Consider the following 27,945-nt stretch of genomic DNA (forward strand, 5'->3'; position numbering starts at 1 on the left):
AATGGCCAACAATGAAGGCTGACGTAGTCTAGTTCATGCAACACTATGATCGATGCTAGCACCATGCCAACATACCCTAGCAACCAGCTGCCAACTTGTAGCAACTCACCAGCCCATGGCCTTTTGCCTAGTGGGGGATAGATATCCTCGGTCCCTTCCCACTGTTAACTGGGCAGAGGAGGTTCTTGATCGTGGCCATGGATTATTTTACTTAGTGGGTTGAGGCCAAGCCGTTAGCAACCATCATAGCCTACAATGTCCAAAACTTCTTTAGGAAATGTATCATTTGTCAATACGGGCTGCCCCACATATTGATCCCGCACAATAGGAAACAATTCGAAGATATCAATTTCTATGACTGGTGTATCGAACTGGGGATCGATCAAACAAACTCTTCACGGTGGTCGCTCACCCCAAGGAAAACAAGTAAGTCGAGGTCACGAATAGGGCCATTTTGTGAAGCTTGAAAGCTCAGATAGATCAAGCCCAAGGTTTGTAGGTTGATGAGCTACCCAATGTCTAATGGGCATATTGAATGACAAGCAGAACGACAATGGGTGAAACACCGTCTAACCTAACATTCAAAACTGAGGTTGTTATCCCTACTGATATCAAAGTGCCAACACGGTTAGAAATGTACAATGAGGAGGAGAATGACGATGAGTTGAGGACCAAACTTGACTTGGCCGAAGAGGTAAGTTACCTAGCTAATAATAGAGCTGCCGCCTACCAGTAGAGGTTAGCTCGATACCACGATGCCAAAGTCAAAAGGTGTTGCTTTCGAGCATGTGACCTCATGCTAAGGAAGGTTATGGTACTTGAGCCAGGCTCAAGAAAGCTCAATCCTAATTGGGAAGGTCCCTACAAGGTGACTAAGGTGCTAGGACCTATGACTTATGAGCTTGAAATTCTCAATGGGAGGTAGGCCGCCATACGTGGAACGTTGACAACCTAAAAGGTATTACATTTGAAGTTTCGAGCTCTTAAATTAAAACTTATGAATTTTCATTAAGTGTTGTAAGTAATAGATCGGCGATCTCGAGCTCCAACTGACCCACTCTATGAACTTTGGTTCACTAAAATCAAATGTCAACTTGCTATAAGCACCTCAACATTGTTTTGACTTAGAGAAATTAAAGGTGCAAGAAAAAGAACACTTCAGCACATTGGGCAAAGAAGTAAATTTTCATTACTCAACAAAAAGGAAAAAGTGCATCACTTCTACAAAAAAAAATATGGGGGGAACAGGAATTGAAAACCAAGCTCGGAGGCTCGATATACATCATATGTACGAGAGGTCCAAGAAAAGAGGAAAATGATCACTCGCCATTATAGGATATGTCGTCACCCCCAAGTTGTCTCCTTGACGTTGTCACTAACTTCCTCATCTTCGCTGCCCTTCCTTCTTCCTCCTCGGAATTGGGCTCCTTTTCAACTTGCTCCATCATCTCGGTAATGTAGGCTGCGCTCCTCAACTTCACCGGGTCAAACTCTGAGCTCAAAGATACCACGAACATACGACACAACTTGAAACCCTGGTAGAAGGCTGCAACACCAAAGTCATCCCTCTCCTAATGAAATTGTTGAGAGGCACGATACTCTTTGACGCCTTTGACCTTGGCAACATGGATGTCTTCAAAGAACTTTGACCTTCGCTCCACAAGATCGACCACTTTTTAATCTAGCTCGTTGGCCTGCTCATCAACCTTCTTTGCTTTCTCTTGCGCCAACTCAATGTTTAGGTCTAAAACGAGTGTAGAAGCTTGTTCCAAGTGACCTCAAGAGTCTTCAACGTCCCTAGTCAAGGCCTCGCACTGCTGGTAACCCAATTTGGCTTGGCTCATTAGAGCATGTGTTAAGGATCTTGCCTAAAAAAAGATCCCAAGATAGTTAGAAGGCAAGGAAGGATGCACAATAGAAATTAAGGTCTTAAAAGCACTCACCACCAAGAGGTAGCGAAGTATCTTACTGTTGACCTAGGCAGGTCGCCACATACATCACATCTCCAACACCATGACAGCCTTGCTCATCTCTAGCGCCATCCTCGAATCTAGGATCGAGCACCTCGCCCTAAAGTCGACTTTCAAAGTGCCAGTCCCGTCGACTCTAGAAAGTGGAGACTCTCCTCGGGAGCTTGGATGCCGCCGGATTCCATATTGATGCCCTCCTACCATTCATCCTTGATGAGGTCAATGGCCTTGGTAGCTACCTTCCTGAACTGATCATCGGTCATGACTTAAGGAGCCTCATTGTGGGCAACCTTCCTCTTCCTCCTCTTCATGGCTTGGAAGAGCCCCAAGGTGCTTGGTGCTTACTCCCAACATGTCTCTTGCACAAGTGAATTGGAGTAAGCCAAACTGACTATTGAAGTAGAAAACTAATAGAAAAAAGTGCATGTGCTTAGGATGCAAACTATTAGATGATCAAGTTAGGCGAATTGGTTCAATATTGAACCACAACCCAATGAAGAACCAAAATCAAGTGTCAGGCTATGATCACCCCGAACCAAACTACTCCCTTCGTCAAGTTTAACACCTCGGGTTCAGGAGTGGGGGAAATTGATGAGGGGTGATCTAGCCAACCAACCATGAAAAGCCACATGGGAAATCCAAACCGTTTATTGACACCTCGATGCCACGTGAGGATAGGTCGTAGGCTAGGACGATCTAAGCCAAATAGCCCGACCTACATCTCAATCGAAGGAAGATCTACGGTTGCCTCACAATAAAGCGAAGCACATCACCTCGAGAGAACAAACTGATAATAATGGATGCCATCTTGACCTCCCCGACTTGGGCAGCCAACAACTCAATTAGCCAACCGAACTCTGAGGTACTGACCTACATGGTGGTTGTCCTTATTCGGTTAGCATGCCTATTGGTTCCAAAATAGATGGCAATGTTTCATCCACCTAGCAAGGATAACCCCTAGTCCTGCATGCTTTATAAGTGACTAGATGAGGATCAACACCAATACCGTAGAATGTCCCCAGAAGATAATGGGCCGATAAGGCCTATCACTCCTGGATATCTTGGACACGACTCTTGGACCCCAGGACCTATAAAAGGCACCTCCATGCCCTCATAAGGTATGCGTGGTTAAGTGCAAAGCCAGCTCTCTTGCTATCACTTTCTTTCTATGTTCATTACTATCTTAGAAACCCCACCCAGCGTGGCTAACTTAAGCATTGAAGTGCTCAGCCCGGGTCAAAAACCCTAGGTACTCTGATCCTATTTTCTTATAGATCAGTCTCCCGACCTCGACCATTGTTTGTTCGAGCTGTCCTCTAGCAAGGAAGTCGAATGATTTGTCCCTCATCAGTAATGATCCCTTTGGACGAGGTCAAGGAAAAGGAAGAGGCACCCTCATCATCTACCAAAAGTGCAATAAGCATGGACACGGGGCACTAAAGTGCTATAAGAGATATGCTCTCCCTACCAAGGAGAAAATAATAGCAATACCTCTGGTTCTACAAAATTTCATAGTGGAATGACATCTCATAATGGTTTGACTTCCAACTTCAATCTATCCTGGTATCCAAATAATGCTGCTACACATCATATTACTCTAGATATTGAGAAACTTCAAAAGAAGTCTAAATATTTGGGTATGGATCAAGTTAAAATTGGCAATAGAGCAAGTCAATTTGATTATACAAATTATTTGTTCTTTTTCTCTTGTTTACAGTAAGCATCAATTTGCCTAAAAAATATTTATCATGTTGCCTTGATAATGAATCTACTTTTTGTTAGTAAATTCACAAAAGACAATGATTTCATATTTGAATTTCATTTGGATTTGTTTTTATTTAATGATCATATGGGTAGAATTATACTCTGGGGACCTAGTAGAGATGGACTCTATCAAAGTCCAACATGGACTTTACCAAGTAGGACGTAGTTGTAATATTTGTTGGAGAAGGAGCTTCTTTGAAAGTCTAGCATCATCACCTTGGTCATGCATTTCTCAAAATTGTTAAGAATGCTATTTCTAAATACAGACTTCCTTATTCTTTAGAGTTGGTCTTTTTTATGTGTAAGGTCCTACAACAGTTGTGTCCAATAAAGGATTTCATTATTATGTTTAGTTTATGAATGTATACTAAAAATTTTCATGGACTTGTCCTATTGAAAGAAAATCTAATGCTTTTGATATTTTTCTCAAATTTAAGAAACATGTTGAGAATTTATTTTCTATTCATATTAAAATGCTTTGAAGTGATTAGGTGGAGAATATCGTTATTTATCTCAATTTTTAGATAGTAAATGAATTGTCCATCATGTGAGTTGCCCAAATATTCATGAACAGAATGTGACTATTGAAAGAAAGGACCAACATGTTATTGAGTCCACTCTCTCTACTGGAATCCTCCTCTCTCACCAAATCCTTCTATGTTAAGGTAAAAAACACAACAATATTTCTTATTAATCGGTTGCTTGCACAAGACTTGGTAATCTCTCCCCATGTAAGAAGTTATTTGGCCATGTTCTTGATTATTCTATATTATGAAGTTTGGTTGTGTTCTCTATCCTTTACTTTGACCTTACAACAATTATAAGATGGACTATCATTCCACTACCTGTATATTTGTTGGTTACAATTCAAAACATAAAGGCTTCCGCTGTTTTAATCCAGCTACATCACATCATGTCATCTTTGATGAACATCAATTTCCAAGTATTTCATAGGATTCAATGTCATTTGTATCTATGAGGGAAGAGGTTGTTGTTTCCGCCACTTGTTCTAGGGGTGGTTTCTTCACATGAAGAATCACTTCCTCCTAATATCTTGTGAATCCAACCTCACAACTGAAGGGAATGAGAGATCCATCACATGGACGCCCAAAGATTGCGGAATAAGGGGCGAATTTCAAAAATTTTTCTCTCCCTTCAACTGGGAATCACATTCCCTATTTAGAAAATCATATTTTCAAGGATAAATCTTGAACCTTAAACTGAACCAGATCTGAACCAAAAGGAATGGGAGAGAATGATACCTGATACGGAGAAGCAATATCCCCCAACGAAGGTGTTCACGCCCAAGGAAGGATCCAAAGACTGCTCCCACTGAAGATGGCGCAGTGCAGGATGGAGCAGAATCAGCAGTGTTCTTCCCCAAGAACTCTGTCCTTCGCAAGAAACAGCAGGATGGAACGTGAGCACAGCTTCCTTTTCAATCCTTTCTCAAAGAATTGATGTCAAGATCCAATCTTGACTTCTCCCACTGTTGGAGATCGAACTGGCAAACAGAGCGGCAAGAGCAGGGAGGCGGCAAGAGAGTATTCGCAGGGTGCAGAATTCTCTCTTCTTGATTTCAGCACTAAAGAGGATCTGATGTGTTTCTTGTTCTCTCTCAAGGCTGCCGCCCCCTCCTTCCTTTTGTTAACTTGAAAAGATCAGCTCCTAATCCCATTAGGAGGTGCTTATCCAAATCATATTTGGATCAGCCTTCTCTTCTAGTGATAAGGATAAACCCTTATCTTATCTACAGATTAGATTAGCTTTATCCTAATCTTATTAGGAGGTTTCTAGATCTGAATCACATTCGGATCTGGACTCTCTGAGTGGATAGGATCAAGACCCTATCCTAACTGCTAATCCATCTCAGAATTTGCCCCTTTAATTAACTAAATTAATAGCCCAGTTCGAAATGGGCTTTAGGCCCATTAAGCTTATGTGCTCACTTAACCTTCCTATCTGCTGCCTAGTTGGGCTTCCTTGTATGGCGTGGGACCCAAGCATTGATCTACACATCAGCCACATGGGTTCGGCCCAGCCTCTGTTACAAGGCCTGGTCGAATACACTGTTAAAGACAGTGCACCCCCTGAAACCCATCAAATGGGCTCTATGGGCCCAACACTTACCCTAAGTGGTCCCTGGGCCAAGCCACCTTGTAACACCCAGGGACTGTGGGCAGATGCAAGATTAGCCCATCAGGTATTAACCTCAATGGTCTTACACTTAACCTCTCAGCCCATAATGATCATACACTGCCTGACAAGAGAGGACCTCTCCCTCGGCTACAAGGAACAGTGTTGCACTCTCCCCTTATATGGATCCCGGGAATTAAAACCTTTTGCAAACATTTTAGAAACCATAATATATATACTTTTATATCTCATATAAAATATATTTTGTAAAACAAATTTCAACGGTTGAAATCGGCTGCCAGCAGTCTTGGTTTCCAATAGTGAGAGTGCATCCCCGATCATTACCTTTGTCCGACAAAGGGGCTGATCCTGTCACTATGATCACCCACTCAGATGAATTCTCGGATTGTCCCAACATACCCAGGTTTTGACCCCCGCTAAGGATCTCACTGATTAGTACATCAAAGACAGCCCGATCCGACACCTAGTGCAGTATCATAATCGAGTCTAGGGGTCGGGTGTAACTTTCCAGTTTTGCCCATCAATCTCCAAGGTCCAGGGCAATACTGGAAATCTGGTCCAGTTCAAAGATTCAATTAATCCCACACTGTATGTGCCTAGGGTCTCACCCCGGTAGCTGAGACAAGCCACCCCAACCGACTTGGTGGCACCACAGTGTCAGCCTTGTCAGGATAGGTCTCCCCAGACCGACTCACTGGCTGTGAACATTCAAAACTAACACGAGTCTCAATAAGTGTCCAGTTTAAGGGTAATACACAGAAACATACCAAGGGAACATGAATCAAATATGTACTTTTAATCATTTACAATAAACTCATAAAGTACATCAATTTTGATTGAAGCTAAGGGCATACAAAACTGTCTAACAACAACATGATGATATCTCTGTTCCAATTGATTCTTTTGCATCTCCTATTCATGATTTTGGCTCTTATAATGATTCTTAATAGGCCCCTCTTTTGCACACAAGGCTGGTGCAAGATGTCCTTGACACGACACTTGTAGTTCCTCCACCATTTGAGTGGACTCACTCCATGAGTATTTGTTCAATGACCTCTCATTCTCAATGTGCTATACTACTACACGCTATCCTATTCCAACAGTACTCTTTGCTGATAATAGTCTTAGTGAAGTGAAACCTTTCTCTTATTCTCAAGTTGCTAAATCTCCTCATTGGCATTCAAATATGGCTTTAGAGTTTCATTCTCTTCTCCAAAATAGTACGTGGAAATTAGTTCCTTACAATCCAACTATGAATGTTGTTGGTTCTAAATAAATATATAAAATCAAAAGGAAACATAATGGTTTGATTGAGAGCCATAAAGCAAGGTTCGTTGCCCAAGGGTTTTCTTAGATTCCTATTATTGATTTTACTAACACTTTCAGTTTGATTATCAAACCGAACACTATTTATACGGTTCTCTCTCTTGCTACATCATGTGGTTAGGATCAAACTTGTCCTAATTATGTGTGAAAATTAAATAAAGCTCTCTATGGGATTCAACATGCTCCATATGCTTATTTCTCTAGGTTGAATGGCCAGTTGCATGGTCTTGGCTTCAAGAATTCATAGTGTGACCCTTCTTTCTTTATCTATCACAAGACTAAAATTTATCTCTATAATTTAGTCTTTGTTGATGATATTATTATTACTAAATCTTTTGCTTCACATGTGTCCTAACTTGCTATAGAACTATCTTACAGTTTTTCTCTTAAAGATCTTGGTTTTCTTCACTACTTTCATGGTGTAGAAGCCCATTGTGACAACACCAAGTTATTTCTTTCCTAACGGTGCTATATTCTTGATATCTCGTAGAAGACCAATCTCACAACATTGAAGCCATTCTAAACTCCTATGGTGTCTACTTCATAGCCTCTACTTGATCCTACACAATACTATAGTGTTGTTGGAGTGTCACAATATGTCACCTTGACTAGGCCTGATGTGGCCTTTGCTATTAATAAGGCAAATCAATTTCTTCAAGCTCCCACCGATGCACATTGACCACTTGTAAAGCCCATTTTTCATTATCTTAAGGGTATGCTTTATTAGGGTTTATTGTTTGATGCACAATCTTTTGGTTCCCTTGCGGCTTACTCTAATCCTAACTAGGTTGGATGCTTTGATGATCATCACTCCACTGGTAGTCATGTTATCTTTTTTGTCTCTCGCTTAATCTCATGGAGTGCCTGGAAATAGCCTATTATTGCTCATTCAAGCACTAAAGCCAAATTTTGATCATTGGCAAATACCACTACTGAATTGCTTTGGTTGCAATATCTACTACATGATTTAAGGGTTACTCAGGGTTCTTCTCTTGTTTTCTATTGTGATAATGTTGGTGCAACATATCTTGCCACTCATCTAATTTTTCATGATCATACTAAGCACATCGAAGTGGACTTTCATTTTTTGAGAGATCTAATTCTTTAAAATTCTCTCACTATGAAGTATATTCTCATTGAAGGTCAAGTTGTAGATGTATTTACTAAACCTATCTCCTCTCATCAATTTGATTTCTTGAGGTCCAAGCTTCATGTGCTTCTAGTCCATTTTCACTTAAGGGGGCGTATTGAGGAACGATATAGATTGATCGATATGGAACAGGAAACTTCAATCCAATATTGGAAATCTCCAAGAGAGGCAATTCTTAGTTTAAGAGATATTGTGAATAGGCAATTGCTTTATTCTTCTCTTTCCTTTTTTATTTTTATTTTTTATTCTCATTACTTTAATCTTTGTATAAATGTACATGTAACCCTATGGGTCGATAAGTCAAGTGGATACAATTCTTTCTTTCTCCCCCATCCTTCCTACAAAACTTTGTTTCTCAAACCCTTCTAAACAAATTCTTATTCTAACTTCTGTATTTTTTTATAAACCCATACAACCTTTTGATCCAAGATAATAGATGGTCCTCCATAATATTGACCCTTGCACTGTATTATTTTAGCAATTCATTTGGCCTTCATTTATGAGTGGTTTGGCCAATTGTGTAAAGAGAAAACGATATCTTGAATATAGAGTAGCGAGTTATTTTTGTCAATGGTTGAAATGTTCTACAATGGTTATTCTTGCCTTTGTCTGACTGCTACTGACAAAAATTGTTATTTTTTTCCATCAAATCTGTAATCAAATTTTATTTTATTCTAGTATTTTCCTGAAAGAACCATTCAACCTAAAAAATGGACAAGTAGGGACCCACTCAGACATTGTACTCAAATTTAATGAAGGGTTAATTACACTACAAGCCAATGCAGAAAATGGAAATCAGCTCCGGCCAAAACGAGTCCCCGCTGTATCATTTCTGCATTGGAAGCAACAACACAATCAATAGCACATATCATACCAACAAACTAGATCTACTTTCTTCATTATCCTCTAACGCTACAGTCAATGATGGCGGGTTCTATACTGCTAAATCCGGCCAGGGTGCCGATAGCATCTATGGTCTCTCCCTCTGCAGAGGCGATGTTAAACCTTAATATTGCCGGAATTGCGTCAAGCTCACAACTGAAAACATCATACAACTTTGTACCTACCAGAAAGAGGCTATTATATGGTACGACCACTGCATGCTAAGGTACTCAAACAGAAGCTTCTTTGGCGAAGTTGAAATGTCACCGGGATTCTTTATGTATAACACCCCAAATCGATCCGAACTAGAAAAACCCGACATCAGTGCTGAATATTTGATAAACGGATTGGTGAAAATAGCATCCAAGTCATCTCGATTCTTTGAAGCTGACGATTATAAGCCGCAGCCGAGTGAGATAGGATACGGTCTTGTACAGTGCAGTAGAGATCTTCGTAGCGATGGATGTGATAAGTGTTTGAATGCATTATTGACCCAGATAGACGACGAGGTTAAACGAAAGCGAGGGTAGCGTGTTCTTGCTCCAAGTTGCAATTTAAGGTACGAGAGCTATCCTTTCTACCGGCCACGGAAAGCCTTAACACCAGAAGCGCCGGCGGCTGTAGGCGAACGAATTCCTGAGCCGCCTAATCAGACCACTAAAGGAGGTGAGATGATATATATAAACTAACTACGACTTTTATGCAGAAAACTTTTTGTTCCTTTTTCTATAATTATTAGCTGAAGGGTACGTGCCTCTCGTATTTTTTGAATATATTCTTGAAAACAATTGTGTATTTTTTAAAATATATTTTTTATTTGAAAAATAAGATGAAATTAAAGATTGTTATACATAATTTGTTACATCCATCTCAATCTTGTTTCAACAAAATTTTAGTCTTTAGGAGGTTTGCATATTTGATTGCAGCATAAGAGAAGATAAATTTTATTGAAATGACTTTTTGAAATATCGTAATATAGCCGACCAAAATGACATAATGGACCATGTTGATTGCCTATATAAGTATATATTACACCTATTTAGACTCATTATCGTGGATTGGTGTATAGGAGTGCAAACGGATCAGATTGTGATAATATCCCATCCGATTCGAAATCCAATTAATCTATTTTATTGGATTCGGATATATTAAAAATTAGGCCCCGTTTAGTTAAAGGAATACGAATAGGGGTCTGGAATCAGAATCAGAATCCAACTATTTGGTTGGGCGGAATCGGAATCCTATTTCTATTCTTACTAGAATGGCATTCTTCCATTTGAGGGAATGGTCATTCCTTGTCCCTCCCTTAGGAATGAAATCTCATTCTTGCCAATTTTAATTTTCATTCTCATTTCTGTTTGAACTAAACAGACTATGGGAATGGACCATTCGGATTCCAATTCCAGAGGATTTCAATTCCGATTGCGACTACAAACCAAATGGACCCTCAGATCGGATCGATTTCTATCATGTCCAATATATATGTTATTTATTTATTTATAAATATTTTTATATTGTATTTTTGTAATTTTTTATATTGTTTATTTTTTATAAAAAAACAAGTATATATATGATGAAAATAGCTGAAAATACTTGTACTTTTTGTTTTTATTTATATAAATAGTAATATTTTTTTCCTTTCAATAATTTATTAAATTTCTATATATTAAACCGGATCGAATCCAATTTGGATATCCAACATCCTTAATGGATTTGGATTCTAATTGGCATGTCGCGATGAAAATCTTGAATTTGGATAATTGCAACTAACAAGAGTGCTTGATTTAAAATCTTTTTTATGTAAGGGGTAAAATGGGAATTTTTTGGTCCAAATTTTGATCGGTGGACGATCAAGAGGTTAAGGATGTTATTGGTGAGGTTTAGAAGTCTTAAAAGGTTTGTTGCAATGGCCAATAAGGATAGTTGATTTGGAATCTTTTTATATGAGCAGTAAAATGGTATTTTTTGGTCTGAAATTTGATGGGTGGTCAATCAGGATGTTGATGAAGGTTATGGTGGGGTTTGGAGGCCTTGGAAGTGGTGTCATGACGAAGATCTATGACTTTGAGAGTAGGGGCAACAAAAGTGGTTGATTTGGAATTATGAATGGCAACGGGGTGGGGCGGGGACGGAGAGCCTCTCCATCCCCATCCCCACGAAAATCACCATCCTTGTCCCCATCCCCGTCCCCGCTAACAGGAACAAGGTTACCCCATCCCCGGGGATTCCCATCTCCACGAGAATCTCCACTCCCCGTGATTTTTATAAAGTTAACCAATTTGATTTTGCTTTTTATTTTATTTAAAAAATAAAAATAAAATAATTAAAAATTACAATCATATTAGAAAAGATTCAAACATATTCATCCATAATATTTTTAAAAACATTACTATGTAGACGCATGTATAAATAGATACATATATAAATGTATGTGTACATATATACATATATTAGCGGGGGTCCCATAGGACGAGGATTGGGGTCCCCGCAAGGCTGGGAATGCTCTCCCCGCCCCCGCCTCATCTCCACCAACAAGGATGAAAATATCCTCATTCCTATGCCCGTGGGGGGAAAATAATCCCCATCCAGGGCGAATCCCCATGGGGCTCGAGGAAATGGGGAAAATTGCCATCCCTATTTCGAGTCTTCTTATACGAAAGGTAAAATGGAGATTTTTTGGTCTAAAATTTGATGGATGGTCAATCAAGAGGTTGATGAAGGTTTTGGTTTTTAGAGTAGTGGGCAACAAGACTAGTTGATTTAAAATATTTTTGTATGAAGGGCAAAATGGGCATTTTTGGTCTAAAAATTAGTTGATGGGCATCCTACAATATTTAGAATCCAATGGAAATAGCTAATGGCTTTAAAGGTGTTGGAAACATGAGAATCTAGGTAGAGGGTATTTTGGTTAATTGGGTGGTTTAAAATGGAATCTTGGTTTGATGAATGGGTAAATAAGGAAAGTTTAGGTCGAAACTTGGTAGAGTGGCATGGATTTAAATTATGAGGCTTCTTTGGGGGGTTTGATTGTGTAAGGGATGCATGAATCATAGGATTTAGGCTCAAAAAGTGAAGTACTATCATATTCGTCAAAATGGAACTTTGATGGATGAATAATGAAATTAAGGAATTTTGGGCTGAAATTTGGTGTGATTGGTTGTCTAAAGGTTTTATTTCATGTGATGGAGTCTGATTGTGTGGCATGTGTGGTGATGTGGCACAATCATGACTGTCGAAAGGGAATCTTACAGATTTAATAGTAGATTTAAGGGTATTTAAGCCAAAATTTGGTTTATTAAGGTTTTTGGTACATTCTAAAGAAAATAGTGAGCTTTGATCAAGCATTTGGAATACAAGAAGTGGTCTGGAGAGGGGACCGAGCAAAAATTAAGTGTTGACAGCTATCCTTTTGCAACCCAAACACTGTGACCAAGTCTCCAACTCCAAATAACAGTCACTGAAGGAGAAATGGACACACTTCAAAAAGGTTAAGAGCAACAACCTCTACATTGATAATGAAGAGAGATTTATTCAAGAACAACTCATTAACAACATGGGAAACATAAAACCTCCACAACTAAGTTTCATGATTTGTTACCATCGGTTTTATTCCTCTATAAACCCCGACTTGTTAGACAGTATATGCCCTTAGTTCCAATCAGAATGATGTACATTATGACATTTAATGTAAATGAATAAAGTACATATCTTATACATGTTATTATGGTGTGTTTTTGTGTAATACCCTTAAACTGGACACATCTGAGACTTGTGTTAATTTAGAATCTTCACAGTCGTTGGATAGATTTGGGGAGATTTATCTTGCCAAGGCTGACACTGATGTGCCGCCAAGTTGGTTGGGGTAACTTGTCTCAGCTGCCAGGGTGAGACCTAAGGTACATGCAGTGTGGGTTTTCTTGAAACCCTGAACCGGACCATAATTCCAGTATTGCCCTAGGCATTGAAGATAGATGGGCAAAACTAGAATGTTACACCTGATCCCTAGACTCGACTATGATACTACACTAGGTGTCGGATTGGGCTGCCTTTGATATGTCAATCAGTGAGATCCTTAGAGAGGGTCAAAACCTGGGTATGTTGGGATAGTCTGAGCCCAAGCCTGAGCCCAACCAAAAATTTGGAAAAAATATGTTTTTCCTTTTTCTATTCAACTAAAAACTATTTTATCTATATTAAAAGACCTCAAAACCTAAAAAAATAATAATGAAAGATCTCACTATTACTTGAAAAAAGAGAAAAATAATAAAGAAAAAATATATTATGTATATATTTTTGTTGTATAAAATATATTTTTATTATATAATATATTATCAAGTCGGCCTTGGGCATGGGCTAAGCTTTTTTGAGAAAGCTAGGGCCTTAGCCAAAAAAAGGTCGGCCTAATGTTTTTGGCCTGAGCCCGAGCCCACAAGCTTGAAATCCTATCCTAGCCTAACTTAGATCAGGTCAAGATGGGTTGACTTGTCAGGCTACTCAACCTAGGAATAGGTCTACTCGTCATCTATAGCTTGACTCAGCCGACCCATTCACTTCTTACTAACTCAAGCGTCGAACTACCTTCCCTAGGGACCTCATCTTCAGGACCTCTAACTGTGCTTTGGTTGCAGGTTCTGCTTGGTGCACCACTTCGTCCTTCTACCTTGGCTCATCCAAGTTGGAAGGACATCACTTGTTGTGTGTCCACCTGGTTTGGATAGAATTAGATTGGCATTGTATGTGGCAACCAATACGAAAAGCCCCTGGTTTCTTTTCTCTGTGTATTAGTGAACATGCCTCCAAAGAATACTTTTGACCACTTTGGCACTTAGTCCCCATCCAGGGGATCCAATTCCAAAGGCACCTAACCTCCCTACGAAGCTCAATAGCCAAAACCTACCACTAACGAAGAATTCAACATCCTGCAAAGATAGGTTGATCGGCTCCATCACCATGATGTAGACAATAGGGCATCCTAGGGGTATACTAGCAACAGCCCTATAGAGCCAAGGGTTGAACGTGAGTGACCTTAGTAGTCTTGGAGGTTTGGGTCTCATGCCTAAAACTGAGCCTAGAATGCTCATTCCCAAGAATCCCAGTATTCTGGCACCCACATCCCTAACAAGGAGCACCTCGGACCCTAGGTGCAACTACAACAATAGCAATAGCAATGCTCACACACCGAATAAAGCTCAGTCAAGGACCACCATGCACCACCATAGCAACCCAAGTGCAACGACATCAGTAGTGAAATCAAGGACATGTGTGAGTGTATGAACAAGCTCAAGAGAAGTCACTTCAACCACCACACACCCTCCTCTAGAACATGCTCCAGTAGGGAGATTGCCTTCAAACAAGAAATCATGGATAAGCTTCCCCCTATCAGGTGATAACCACTCAATCTAAGAAATAAAACTACACCACAAACCCAAAAAAAACCATTTGGAAGGGTTCAAGACCACAATGCTTCTGCACAGGACCATGAAAACTTTAATGTGCAATGCCTTCACCTCTACCCTACAAGGTGCAACTCGATAGTGGTATTCCACACTACAACCCCAGCCCATAAGCACATGGGACCAGTTCAAGAAGAAAGATGAGAAGTCCATGAGAAAGTTCTTGGCAAGGTTCAATTCCGAGTCATTTAGGTCTAAAACCTGGATAAATCCATAGTAATGGTTACCCTAATGCACAATCTGCGCCTCTCGAACTTCTATTTTTCATTGTAGAAGAAAGCCCCTTGGGCACGTCCGAACTCTTGGCGTAGGCACAAGTACATCAATGCCAGGAAGATGAGGAGAACCAACACAACCAGAAACTAGGGGTGGCCATGAGTCAAGCTCTTACGAGCTACGCAAGCTCGGCTCGGCTTGGTTTCAATCGAGCTTCAAGTCGAGCTTGAGCCCAATTTACAGGATCATTCATTAATCGATCCAAGCTCGAGCCTAATAAAGTTTAGCTCGTGAGGCTCGCAAGACTGCTCGAATAACTACATACATGCATAAATGCATTCATACATACACACACACATACATACATACATACATACATGCATACATACATACATACATACATACATACATACATACATACATACATACGTACATACATACAAACATATAATAAAATATAAAACCATAGAAAATAATATATATAATAAAAATTTTATATATATAATATTTTTATTTTTATATATAATAATTACTAATTATTATAGTTCTTAATTTTTTAAATATCAAATAAAAAATATTTGTATATATAATGTTTTTATTTTTATAAAACATTTTTCTCAAGTCGAGCTCAAGCTTATGAGCTTTTGACTCGAGCTGAGCTCGAGCCTTGTACTACCTTGGCGAGCCAAGCTCGAATAGCTAGCTATTCAGCTCAGATATGCTCGAATCCACCCCTACCTGAAACACAAAGCTTAGGATAATGTCCAATCTGACCACACTAAAAAGAGGTCAAACCACCAGCGAGGAGGACTCCACCTCCAACTTTTAGGGCCTTCATGCCCTTCAATGCAACATGGACTAAAGTGCTAATGCAATTGCATGATTGCCACTTTGTCTGATGGCCAGATAAGATGAAGTCACAAGGAAACAAGAAAAGCCAAGACAAGTATTGTAAATTCCATAGAGATTACAACCATGACAAGGAGAGTTGCAGACACCTTGGTCGCGTTGATATCTCAAGGGTCTGTAGACAACCCTCAAGAACCCTAGAAAGAGAACATTGGTCATGTTAACACACCTAGAGACTACGAACCTTCCTCAACTAGAGTCATAGTCATCATCTCTAGTAGAACGACTTCGAAAGGGGAAAGCTCCTCAGCTCGAAAGGCCTATACCCATCTTAATCAGGTAGAAAACCGAATGCCAAAGAAGCCCAAGGTCAACACACCCATCACGTTCCCTGAGGATGATCTCAAAAGAGTCCATATGTCACACGATGATACCTTGGTGATAAAAGTGAACATCGCTAACTTTGAAGTATGTCGAGTGATCGTGGACATAGGTAGCTTGACTGATGTCTTCTTCGAAGAGGCCTCTTGAAAATGAAAATTGGATGTGATCAACTACGACTAATGAACACCTTCTAATCGGATTCTCTAGTGACTCATTAATACCAGAGGAGAAGATCATGATACTAGGAGACGACTCCCAAAAGAGCACACTTAACTTGGACTTCTTGGTGGTAAAAGTCCAGTCGCCATACAACATCATCCTCGGCCACCCAACGCTTAATGCACTTCACACCTCAATCTCCACCTACCACTTAGTAGTGAAGTTCCCTAACAACCGTTGCATTGGCATGGCCCGAGGAAATCAATGCACCACATGACAGTGCTACGTAGCAACCTATATGGGAAAAGCCACCTCTCAGGAAGCTTTTTCCGTTGATGGCCTAGACCTCTAGAATAAGCTCAGCACAAAATACAGCCAACCCATCGAGGGTTTGACTCAGGTAACTCTCTTCAATGGTGATTCAAAGAAGACTATCCTAGTGGGCTCCCAATTCGAGGATGGTCCTTGAAGTAACATCATCTAGTTTTTGAAGTCTAACGTTGATGTCTTTGCTTGCTTGCAACAAACATGTTCAGAATTAACCTCTAAGTCATAACCAAGGTCCAAAATTTTGATATGTATCGAGACATATCACTCAATGTGTACTGTATCGGTGGCCTTCCTATACACTCCTACATTGTGTGTTTCAGGGTCTAACTTGGTTCAGGGGTTAGACAAGCCCTTAAGCTGACCCCTCTAAACCAGGTTGAGAAAAAAAACTAAAAAAATAAAAGTGATCCAAGATACAAGATGATACACCCCATTCAACATATTGGCATGTATCAATATTTTGAACCTTGGTGATAACCCATCGACTCAACACCGACCTATACGACAGAAGAAGAGGAGCTTTGCCTCAGAAAAGTGGTAGCAAATAAACAAGGAGGTTAACAAAATCCTTGATGTAGGGATGCAAATGCATTGGATAGGATTCAAATTAGGGTATATTCAAATTTGATCCGATAAACTGCAAATCCAATCTAATTCAATCCAAAGATCTAATCGGATCTCATTAATATTGATTCGAATTCAACTAGGATGCTAGATATCCAAATCTGATTACATCTAATTTAATTTAAAAAAAAATTATCAGTTTAATTTTTAAAACAAATGTTAAAAGGAAAAGAAAAGATAACAATTTAAATAAAGAAAAAAATACATGTATTTTTTAAATATTTTCTTTATATATTTACATGTTTTTATAAAAAATAATATAAAAATTTATAAAATTGCAATATAAATAACATATTTGTAAATAAATAAATAAAATATATAGGATCAAATCCTTTCAAATTAAATAGGGGTGATTCGAATCTAATTTGATTTTTCATCAGATCTGATTATTCGATCCAAAATAGTGCTATTTGAATCCAACAAAATAAAACTAGATCAGATCATGATCCAATCCATTTGCACCCCTACCTCGACATAGGCTTCACTGGAGAAATGACCTATCCAGACTACCTTACGAATGTGGTGATAGTGAAGAAGGACAATAGGAAATGGAGGATTTGCGTCAACTTCACCAACCTCAATCGGGCCTATCCCAAAGACAGTTTCCCACTATCAAGGAGAGACCAATTCGTCGATGCCATAGTAGGCCATGAACTACTTAGTTTCATGGGTGCCTTCTCAGGCTATAATCAGATAAGGATGCACCTCAACAACCAAGAGGTGACCACCTTCATCACTGACTGAGGCCTCTATTGCTACAAGGTCATACCCTTCAGCCTAAAAAATGCTAGTGCAACCTACCAAAAGCTGGTGAACCACACTTTCAAAAAGCAACACAATCAAAATGCCAATGTGACCTACCAAAGGCTGGTAAACCACATTTTCAAAGAGCAGTTAGGTCAGAATGTAAAAGTGTACATTGATGGCATGCTAATAAAAAGCACGAAGGCTGAGTAGCATTTGGCCCACCTTAAAGAAGTCTTTGACCTCCTTCAGTAGTATAGGATGAAGTTGAAACCAACCAAGTGCACCTTCGATGTCAATTTAGGAAAGTTCTTGGGATTCATGGTGACCCAAATGGAGATCGAGGCCACCCCTGAAAAGATCTAAGCCATCCAGGATATCTAATCTCCCCTAATGCACAAGAAAGTGCAACACCTCACAAGGCAGATCGTCGCACATAGTAGATTCATGTTGAAGTCTATAGACCACCACCTTTTGCTCATCAAAGCACTAAAAAAAGTGAAAGATTTCTAGAGGACCATGGAATGTGAATAAGCCTGCTAGTAGTTGAAGCAGTACCTAAGTTTGTTTCCCCTACTAAGGAAGTTGAGCCCAGGAGACCATTTATTGCTATACCTCTTCGCTGGCGATGAATTGGACAAGTCAGTTTTGGTAAAAAAAGGCATAGTTTAATGGCCGATCTATTATACCAGCAAGGTGCTCATCTATGTCCTCACAAATCAACCCCTTAGATAAATGCTATAGAAGTCAAAGACCTCAAGTCTTCTAATAAGGTGGAGCATAGAACTCAATGAGTTTGACCTCAACTTTGGCATAGACCCTCCAGATTGACGAATCCTCCAACCAACAAGGAAGTGGTGTCAGTCTCCTACTCCTTGAACTGGACATCACCATCCTCAAATATGCTCCCAAGTTTAACTTCAAGGCCTCCAAAAACAAAGCTAAAAGTGAAGCTCTCATAGTCGGACTACATCTTACACAGGAGGTCGACACAAGATGTGTTCAATTCTCCCAGCTTATGATAAATCAAGTCAACAAAAAATTCAAAGCCCAGGAGCCTAGCAAGACTAGCTACCTAAAGAAGGTTCAAGAGCTCGTTTCTCCATTCGAGCACTTCTCCAAACAATAGATACCACATGCCAAGAATGTTCAAGCCAATGCCTTGTTCAAGCTTGCCAGCTCATCTCAGGCTCCAATGTACTTGCAGCCATTCTAGATAGATCCCATATTTCAGTATTTGCAAGAATCCACTCTCCCACAAGATCGAGCCAAAGTCAAGAAGCCAACACATAAAGCATCTTGGTATTGCATCATCAAAGGGTACCTCTACCAGAGATTGCACATCTTTCTCTATCGGAAGTGTCTCCCCCTAGATGAAGTTGAGTACATACTTAGGGAAATTCATGAAGGAATCTATAATGACCACCATGGTGCTTGGATGCTCACACACAAAGCTCTCCCACAAGGGTACTTTTGGTTGATCATGAAGCAAGATGTTGCACAACTCCTAAAAATGTACGACCAGTCGACCACTATTAGACTCTCTAATCTACACCACCGACCAAGGGTTCCCTTGACACCGATCAACATTCCTTGTCCTTTTGCTTAATGGGGCATGGACATCCTTGGTTCTTTCCCTCCTGTAGTCAGGCAGAAGAAATTCCTCCTCATAGTTATGGGCTACTTCACCAAGTGAGTCAAAGTCAAGCCTCTATCACACATCATAGCCCAGAATGCCCAAGGTTTCTTGTGGAGATCCATCATCTACTACTTTAGCATTCCCAAGGTGTTGATCACCAACAATGGCACTCAGTTCACAAACAAAAGGTTCGAGGAGTAATGTGACAAGCTCAAAAGCACCACCACAGTTGCACCCTGCTACATAGATCGAAAGGTAGGTGGGTAGAAGAGGTTCCTATCATCCATTGAGCTTACTAGACCACACCAAAGATAGCGATTGGAAGGACTCAATCTTGCATTCAAAGCATAAGTAGTGATCCTAGTGAAAATTAGATCCCCTACACTCTGGGCCGAGATCTACAATGAGGACCTCCGAGTAGAGTTTGACCTCCTAGTAGAAGCCAGAGATTGAGCATAGCTCAAAATGGTGGCTTACCAGCAATGAATGAACAAATGTTATGATGCTCAGGTCCACCACAAGCAATTTAAGGCAAGAGAGCTCATCCTCCGCAAAGTCATTGTGCCAGAGCCTGGCATAGGCAAGTTTGGATCAAATTGGGAAGGACCATACAAAATTAGAAAATTATTGGGACCAAGCTCTTACGAGTTGGAAGACCTTGATGGCAACTCGATACCACAAAGTTGGAACTCCGGTAATTTAAGGATGTACTATTAGTGAATGGTGCCAAGATGAATGGCTACCAAAATCCTTGTAATCCCCTATTAAGAAATAAAGATTTTTTTTTTTGCACAAGAGAACAAATGACGAACACCACAGTGCTACATTGCACACACTGGACACCACATTCCATGTTACTTCTACACACACAGAGTATCATATGCCTTAACCTGGTCGATCAGCAATAGTCGAGGCCTAACACTTAGCCCAGCTTGGGTTGGGCACAATGGGAACGATGTCCCTGCCACCCATGGAAAGGGGATGTCCAATAAGGACCACCCCATGGCATTTGGATGGACCTATGGGGTCAAGGACCCATGATGAATTCCCTAGATTAGAACCAAGGGGGAGCTGACTAAAGACTACGACTAGCCCATTGAGGAACCTCCATTTGGATCCTATGTAATCAGGCACCATCAAGCACCCCAATCATCATGAGAGATCAAAGCTACCTCGGCCAGCCTGACTTGAAAATAACCTAAGCAATAATATCTGAGACATCAATAATCCAAAGACCAAGGCCATGCTTCGAATGGACAACTCAATTTAAGTTAAAGACCTTGGCTACCTAAACACCGAAGCTACATTTTAAATTGACAATTCAGAGCGAACCCAAGGAAGCCATTGAGACTTCATTGTGTTGAGGAAAAGACCTTGGTCACTCGAACACCGAGTTCACGTTCTAGACAGTTGTTCAAACTAGGGGAAGAAGATGAAGAACTGGAAGAGAAACAAGTTGTACAAGGTGGAACAAAAAAAATAAGAGAAACAATACAAGGAAACTAACAAAAAAGGCTGATGAAGACAATGCCTAAGGACCATGGCGGATATTATTGCTTAGCCAAGGGGTCGTCAAAACTCTTCTAGGTGTCCACTCGGTCGATAGCCTCAACTCTTCCCTCCTTGGCTCGCTCGTTGGGTGCCCCTTAGTCCCAATGGCCAAGCTCCTCTATCATGTGGGTGATCTCTAGGAACGACGCCCAATCCTCCTCTTTTAGCGTGTGAAAACCATATAGAAGGAGTAAGTGGTGACGTCATTCAACTTGGCCTTATAGTTGTCAAACAACTTGAACTCAATCATAGCCTCTTCCTTTGCTCAAGCCACCCTCACCTCAGCCTCCTTCATCTTCCCCTTCATATTGTGGAGGTGGATTTGTAGCATCTTCGGCTCTTCCTCCTTGTCCTCCACTGCCTTCTTCACCTCAACCAGCTCGGCCTTCGGTGCTATGTTCTCCCCTCCCTCTACTCAGCGAACCTGCAAAGGGTGCATGTGCAGTTGACTAGTTGTGTGACGACATAAATAGCCTATAGAAGAAAGGTGTCAAACTGAGCTCTTGAAGTTAAAAGAAATAATCGATACAAAATGAAGACTTGCTGCTATAGCCTCGTGGATGGCCAAGCTCTCCAATGCCCCACTTGTGTCACTAGAAGTATCCTTCTAAATCTTGGGGAGTCATGAATGATACAGAAACAAAGGAGCCCAACCAAATACCCAAAGGGGTTCGGCATCAACTGGACGAGAAGGACGTGGTGCCACCTCAATATAGTCACCAGGCCGCTATCTAAGAGGAACTTCAATCTGGCCACCAAGCTCTCTTCCTACATGCAGAGCTCGTCAAACCGAGGTGAATCTGCCTTCAAACTCAAGTAAGATGTCATATGCTTTCTGATCCTTTGCATGTTTAAGGCTACTAACTTACAGGAATCCATGGCAAAGCACTCCCTAAACCTCAAGGGAACCTCTGGCTCCTCCTCTAGAATTTCCACTTCAGCTTGATCGATCTCTTCCTCGACCTTGGCCCCTCAATCTCCTGAGCTTTGGCCCACTCAGCCTCAGCAGAGCGGACTCTTTAACGAACTCCGCCTCCTCTTCAACCTTGGCCTCATTGGTGTTAGTATCAGGAACGACTCCAGTGGCCTCATGTTGAGGCCTCAACTAGAACTCATCCCTCAAGCTAGAGTAACTAAAACCAAAAGACATCAAAGAAGTAAAAGAAGAGGAAAACAAGGACGAAGACATCTTACTAAAGAATGAGTGCGTAGAAGCACCAGACAAGGATGAAGACTAGCTGAGGACCACTCGAACTCTGGAGGGAACACTCAAATGACAAAATTAAATGGTTTGCCCCTTGCTTTATATATAAAATTATCCAATGGTCAAGAGTGAATTCATCCAACGATCCAGATCCATCTCTAAGCTCTGAACGCATGTAAGCTCAGGAATACAAAATGAAACAACCGTCAAACCATACGATCAATGTTCAAATTTTGAATTTTTCGAACCGACGTTATGGTTCCCTGATCTGATCCAACCACACTTTGACAAACCCAAAAAAAGTACTAAGTTCCTCAATTGAACACCACGATAACTCGTCTTCTTCACCTCGGCAAAACATCTCTCTTATCGACTTTGAAACTGGGAACTAGTGTTAGGGTCGTACAGTAGCTGGTCGAGCTGCCATGTGGCTATTGTTGTGTCCCAGGGCCACCCAACCTCTTCGACTGCATTAGTAAGCCAATACATCATGCATCGGAGTTGGCAAGCATACTTGTAGGCAAAAACCTTGAACAAGAGCATGGCATGCAATGTCCCCACTTCACTAATAAGCATCCCCACCAAGAAACATAGGATCATCCGAAGACCTCAGTATGTAGTCTCCTCCCTCGAACGCCACAAGGAATGTGATTATGTGACCAAGTTCACTACGACACTTGCTTCCTCAACCCTTCTTGGCCAGTCACCCTTTTACCTCTTACTAACTTGAGCGTTAGAGTTCTTTCCCTAAAGACTTCATCCTCTAGGACCTCTAACCACACTTTGGTTGCATCTTCTACTCAATGCACCATTTTGTCCTACCTCAGCTTGTCCAAATTGGGGGGACTTCACCTTGATTGCACGTCTACCTCGGTTTGGAAAGCATCACCCCCCCGCCCCCCCCCCCTCCCCCTCCCCAGAAAATGTGGATATGCTGAAATTCCAAGGCCATTTTTTCATATCTAAACTCTAAATTCTTAAACCCTTAAATCCTATCCCTAAACCTCTAAACCCTAAATTTTAAAACCTCTAAACCCTAAAATGAACGTGAACAAGCCTTTTGGTTGAACAATATATGTCCTCTCCCATCGGGTAGAAGCCAATTTTTTTCCCTATATGGTGGATGGTCTAGTTGAGATAGGGCTCCTCTATGTGGCAGAAATTAGTGGAATTGTCTAGGGAGCTCCCCTAATTTGCTGAACCGATTAGGAAACTTATATCCTAAACTTTCTACTTGCCCTTAGCATTAAAATACTGGATTGACCACAAAACATTTCTACTTGCCCTTAACATTAAAATACTGGAAACTTCAGTATTTTCTGAATTGTTAGAATGTGGGGACTCAGGGAGTAATCAACACAAGACAAAAGCATGAACCCTCTGCATTTGCCTTAAATAAAAACCTATATTATATACATATATAGGTCTTTGACATTATTTTAATTAATCTGTCCATCACGTTCTTCATAATGCACTAGGATTGATGTTTTGAAAAAAAAAAAAACAAGCAGGAAATGGGAGCAAAACATCAAGGATTATCATCATCGCTAGTGTGACGGCAATCTCAGTGGCTGTTTTAGCGAGTTCCTTTATCTACTACTGCATTTGTTGGAAGCCTAGAAAAGTAGAAGGTAATTAACGTACAAAGGATTTCAACTCGTAAGTCGTAACTCTCGCTATATACATTTTTAAAATACCAATTGTTACATATGAAATCTTATTTGTCCACGCAGGAAAGGAAGAACATAGCCAAGGAGATTCAATACTACTTCAGTTGCAGTCGGGAACCATGTCTGAACTTTGGAATGTAGAAGGAGATAAATCTCATGAGGACTTCCCTTCAATCCCTTTAAATACTATAAGGGTTGCTACAGACAACTTTTCCAATATAAATAAGCTTGGGGAAGGTGGGTTTGGCCCGGTATATAGGGTAAATTAAATAATAATATTTATTAATTGGAATTATGATTGTGTGCACGTAACTGGTTAGGAGATTGTTTATTCAGTTAATGTAATTTTAATGCAGGGTGTGTTAGGAGATGGAAAGGAAATTGCAGTAAAGAGACTATCAAGGAATTCTGGGCAAGGATTAGAAGAGTTCAAAAATGAAGTTACTTTAATTGCCAAATTACAACACAAGAATCTTGTGAGACTTTTGGGGTACTGCATAAATGATGAGGAGAAGCTGCTAGTTTATGAGTACATGCCTAATGCTAGCCTCGACAACTTTCTCTTTGGTGATTAATCAGTTCATTAATTCTTTGGTTTTGTAGTGGTTTATATAGCCCGCACCCAGCAAGTTAGAAATTATCTGTATTCAACAACCTGCATGAATATACCATCTTATAATTAACAAATGCAGTTTTAATTCGTTTTTTTCGTGATGCTTAGATCCAACCAGAGGAGCACAACTTGATTGGAAAAGCCGGCTACATATTATATGTGGAGTTGCAAGGGGCTTACTGTATCTTCATGAAGACTCTCGACTCAAAATCATTCACAGGGACTTAAAAGCTAGTAATGTTTTGTTGGATCATGAGATGAACCCAAAGATATCTGACTTTGGAATGGCAAGGATTTTTGGAGGAAACCAAAACCAAGCTAACACAAATAGAATCGTCGGAACATAGTAAGCCAATACCCTTGTCTCTTAGTTAGGTAACTCGTGTATATGTTTTCAATTTCTGTCATGGTTTTGAAAATCGGATCCGACGGTCAAATGACTCAGACCAATTGACTCGAGAACCGTTCAGGCAATCGGTTCCTTTTCACCCTAAAACTGTTCTTGTGCCAAAAACCATTGACTTGGTCAATGATTCGCTAACCCCAGCAGTGGAATCATCAACCCCTCAACATAGACAATGCTTTTTGGCCATTTTTTTACTTAAATTATTTTTTAAATCAGAATGGGCTATTTGTTCGAACCAGACAGTCGAACCACTGATCTGGAAACTGGTGCCCAAAGTGGTTCTGGTTTCGGGTCGGTTTTTGAAACACTGATTTCGGTTACTAAGAAATTTAAAAATTTAAAAATAAAAAATAAAAAGAGTTTTTCTTTCCATTCAAACTTACTGTTTTCAATTTTTAATTGCGTTTGATATAAGCTATCATAATTGATTGACTTAATTCAACACATTGAAAGCCTTAGGAAAAGTTGTTCCAACCTTATTGGATCCTAGGTTCTTTTGAATGCCTTCATTCTTGATTCTATCATTTCTAGTTTTTTCATTCATCCATTTTAGCATACCCATTTTTTCCACACTGGTTTCTTAATTTTATCCTTTCCTTTCTAGCTAGTTTGATTGACACATATGAAAGGAATTAAACCTAATTGAATTCTTTTCCTTAATGTGATTATTGTATCAGTGGATACATGGCCCCTGAGTATGCCATGGAAGGTCTGTTTTCCACAAAATCTGATGTTTTCAGCTTTGGAGTTCTCCTGCTAGAGATAGTAAGTGGGAAAAGGAACAGCTGCTTCCATCTCTCAGAACACGGTCTCAGCCTTCTTGCATATGTATGTTCCTCTTAGTTTGCTTCCCATGCTTTCATGGAGGAACAAGTCAAGAAAAATAATTTTTATATTAACCTTTAATTTGGTGCATTGTTTTTTTTTTTAAGTATAGGCATGGAGACTGTGGTGTGATGACAAAGGATTGGAGTTGATGGACCCATTACTAGAGAAGTCATCTGTGACAACTGAAGTGCATAAATGCATTCATATAGGATTATTGTGTGTTCAAGAACATGCTGCAGACAGACCAAGCATGTCCTCAGTTGTTGTTATGTTGGCAACTGATTCAATAGTCCTTCCAAAACCTACACAGCCTGCATTTTCTGTTGGACAAGTTCTGGTTAGATCAGCTGAGTCTTCAACAAGTTACAGGAGTTGTAGCAATGAGGTAACAATTTCTAGTGTTTCACCACGATGAGTGTAATTAATGGGTCTGTGCTTCTTGCTCTAGAGGGGTTCAAATTTGGAAGAAGCAAGTTTGAAATGGCTACAGAACTACATATATCTATTTTTTGTTTTGTTTTGTTTTATTTTATTTATCATTAAGCTAAATCCAATACTCGTTATATGTTGATGATGATTCAGACAATAAACACATAATTTCAATGTTCAATGTTGTTGAATTACATAATAATTATGATCAAATTTTAGCGGATGGGGGAAGGGAATGCTAACATGTAAACAACATTTTAGGTACATAGAATAGATTTTTATTTATTTTCTTTTTTATGCCTGATTTTTATTGATTTAAAGTTCACTTAGGCTATGTTTGGTTTGAAGGAAAAGGTAGGGAAATGAAGAGAAAGGTAAGGAAACATTTACCTTGTCTTTCCCTTCCTTTCCCTATTTTTTCCTTCAAACCAAACATAGCCTTAGATTTCATTGAATAAAAATAAACATTACTATTAGTTGACCACTCTATCGAGGGTGCAATATTGCCCAAATTGGACTTGGGCCAATTTGACTCAATTAAGAATGCTATAGGGCTACTTTTACTTCAACTTCCTTCTCTTAACTAAGTTTTAAAATGCGGAGGCATGACGTGAGGCGTTCCACTACCTAGAGGCATGAGGTGTGGCTTAAAACGCAAGAGGTGTAAGCATCCAGAACACAAGGAGGTGTAATCCTCCTTAAAGAGGAGGGGGGTTAGGAGGAGGAAGGGGAAGGGGGATCTCGCTTTTTTATTTTTAGTAAAAATCTTTTATATTAAGAAGAAAAATATGCATAACATTAGTTGAAGGGGGGATACATGATCCTTCACAGAAAGTGATGGTGTTATGTAATTGAAACAGTTGGCCCCATGCATCTATATGATTTCCCACATTTCCAAAGATATGTAATGTCTTTGTCGCTAAGATAAAGGAAAATCTCATAGATGAATAATTGGAAATGGAATGTAGATAAAAGTCCTTTCTACGGTATACAATATGAAATAATAATTAGCTCATAGACTAATATATATGTACAATTTGTCAGAAATGGCACATGGGATGTTGCCGGCGACGGTAGAGAGCTACTCTAGCTACCCTGGAAAACTAATCACATCTAAGCATAAATTCTTCAGTTGAACAGAGGTACTAAACAAAACTCAGTCTTGGTTCTGGTAGATTAGAAGTAGGAAGTTGAGGAGTCTTCGATGCTCTGCTTCAGTTCAGAGTCGAGAGAAAGGGAGTGATGAACAGTGGATTTTGGGTGGTCTGAAGAAGAAGAAGAATGAGAGAGAGAGAGAGAGAGAGGTGAGGTCAGTTATAGCTGGTTTTGGGTTCTATCAAAGAAGATGAATAGTGTGCTTCAATCGATTTTCAAAGGTGAGTTGTCGTCGTCGATTTTCTTTCAGTCGAAGAATATGCATAGTCCAAAAGTATAGGATTTGAATGGATTCTCGAGATTTTTGGCAAGGAAAGAGAGGGATCGAAATCGAGAAAGGAAGAAAAGATGACCTACCGCCGTTGCAACAAGACGACGAGGGGAATGGAATAAGATGAAAAGAAGAAGAAGAAGAAGACCATAAGAGGACGAGAGAAAGTGA

The 27,945-nt window shown here is 40.0% G+C and overlaps 1 protein-coding gene across 1 annotated transcript; it reads left to right on the plus strand.

Annotated features, from left to right (window-relative positions):
• The first annotated feature begins 553 nt into the window (after positions 1–553).
• On the plus strand, positions 554–26,334 carry LOC148866864 (cysteine-rich receptor-like protein kinase 10). Its single transcript, XM_088976436.1, has 9 exons — positions 554–694; positions 9,399–9,775; positions 11,246–11,319; positions 23,914–24,033; positions 24,136–24,332; positions 24,429–24,639; positions 24,794–25,031; positions 25,769–25,919; positions 26,029–26,334. Exons 1-9 carry the CDS (start codon positions 554–556, stop codon positions 26,332–26,334), a joined length of 1,815 nt encoding a protein of 604 aa, XP_088832562.1.
• Positions 26,335–27,945: the final 1,611 nt, after the last annotated feature.

Source organism: Nelumbo lutea, chromosome 3, assembly GCF_056320005.1.
Source record: "Nelumbo lutea isolate HS-2025 chromosome 3, American lotus-T2T, whole genome shotgun sequence".
NCBI lineage: Eukaryota > Viridiplantae > Streptophyta > Magnoliopsida > Proteales > Nelumbonaceae > Nelumbo > Nelumbo lutea.

Bases quoted from the DNA above. Each gene is read 5' to 3' on its own strand.
- LOC148866864 (XM_088976436.1), top strand. From the start codon at position 554: ATGGGTGAAACACCGTCTAACCTAACATTCAAAACTGAGGTTGTTATC. The intron at 24,333-24,428 runs GTAAATTAAATA...ATTTTAATGCAG, and splicing joins GGTTTGGCCCGGTATATAGG to GGTGTGTTAGGAGATGGAAA. The intron at 25,032-25,768 runs GTAAGCCAATAC...TTATTGTATCAG, and splicing joins AATAGAATCGTCGGAACATA to TGGATACATGGCCCCTGAGT.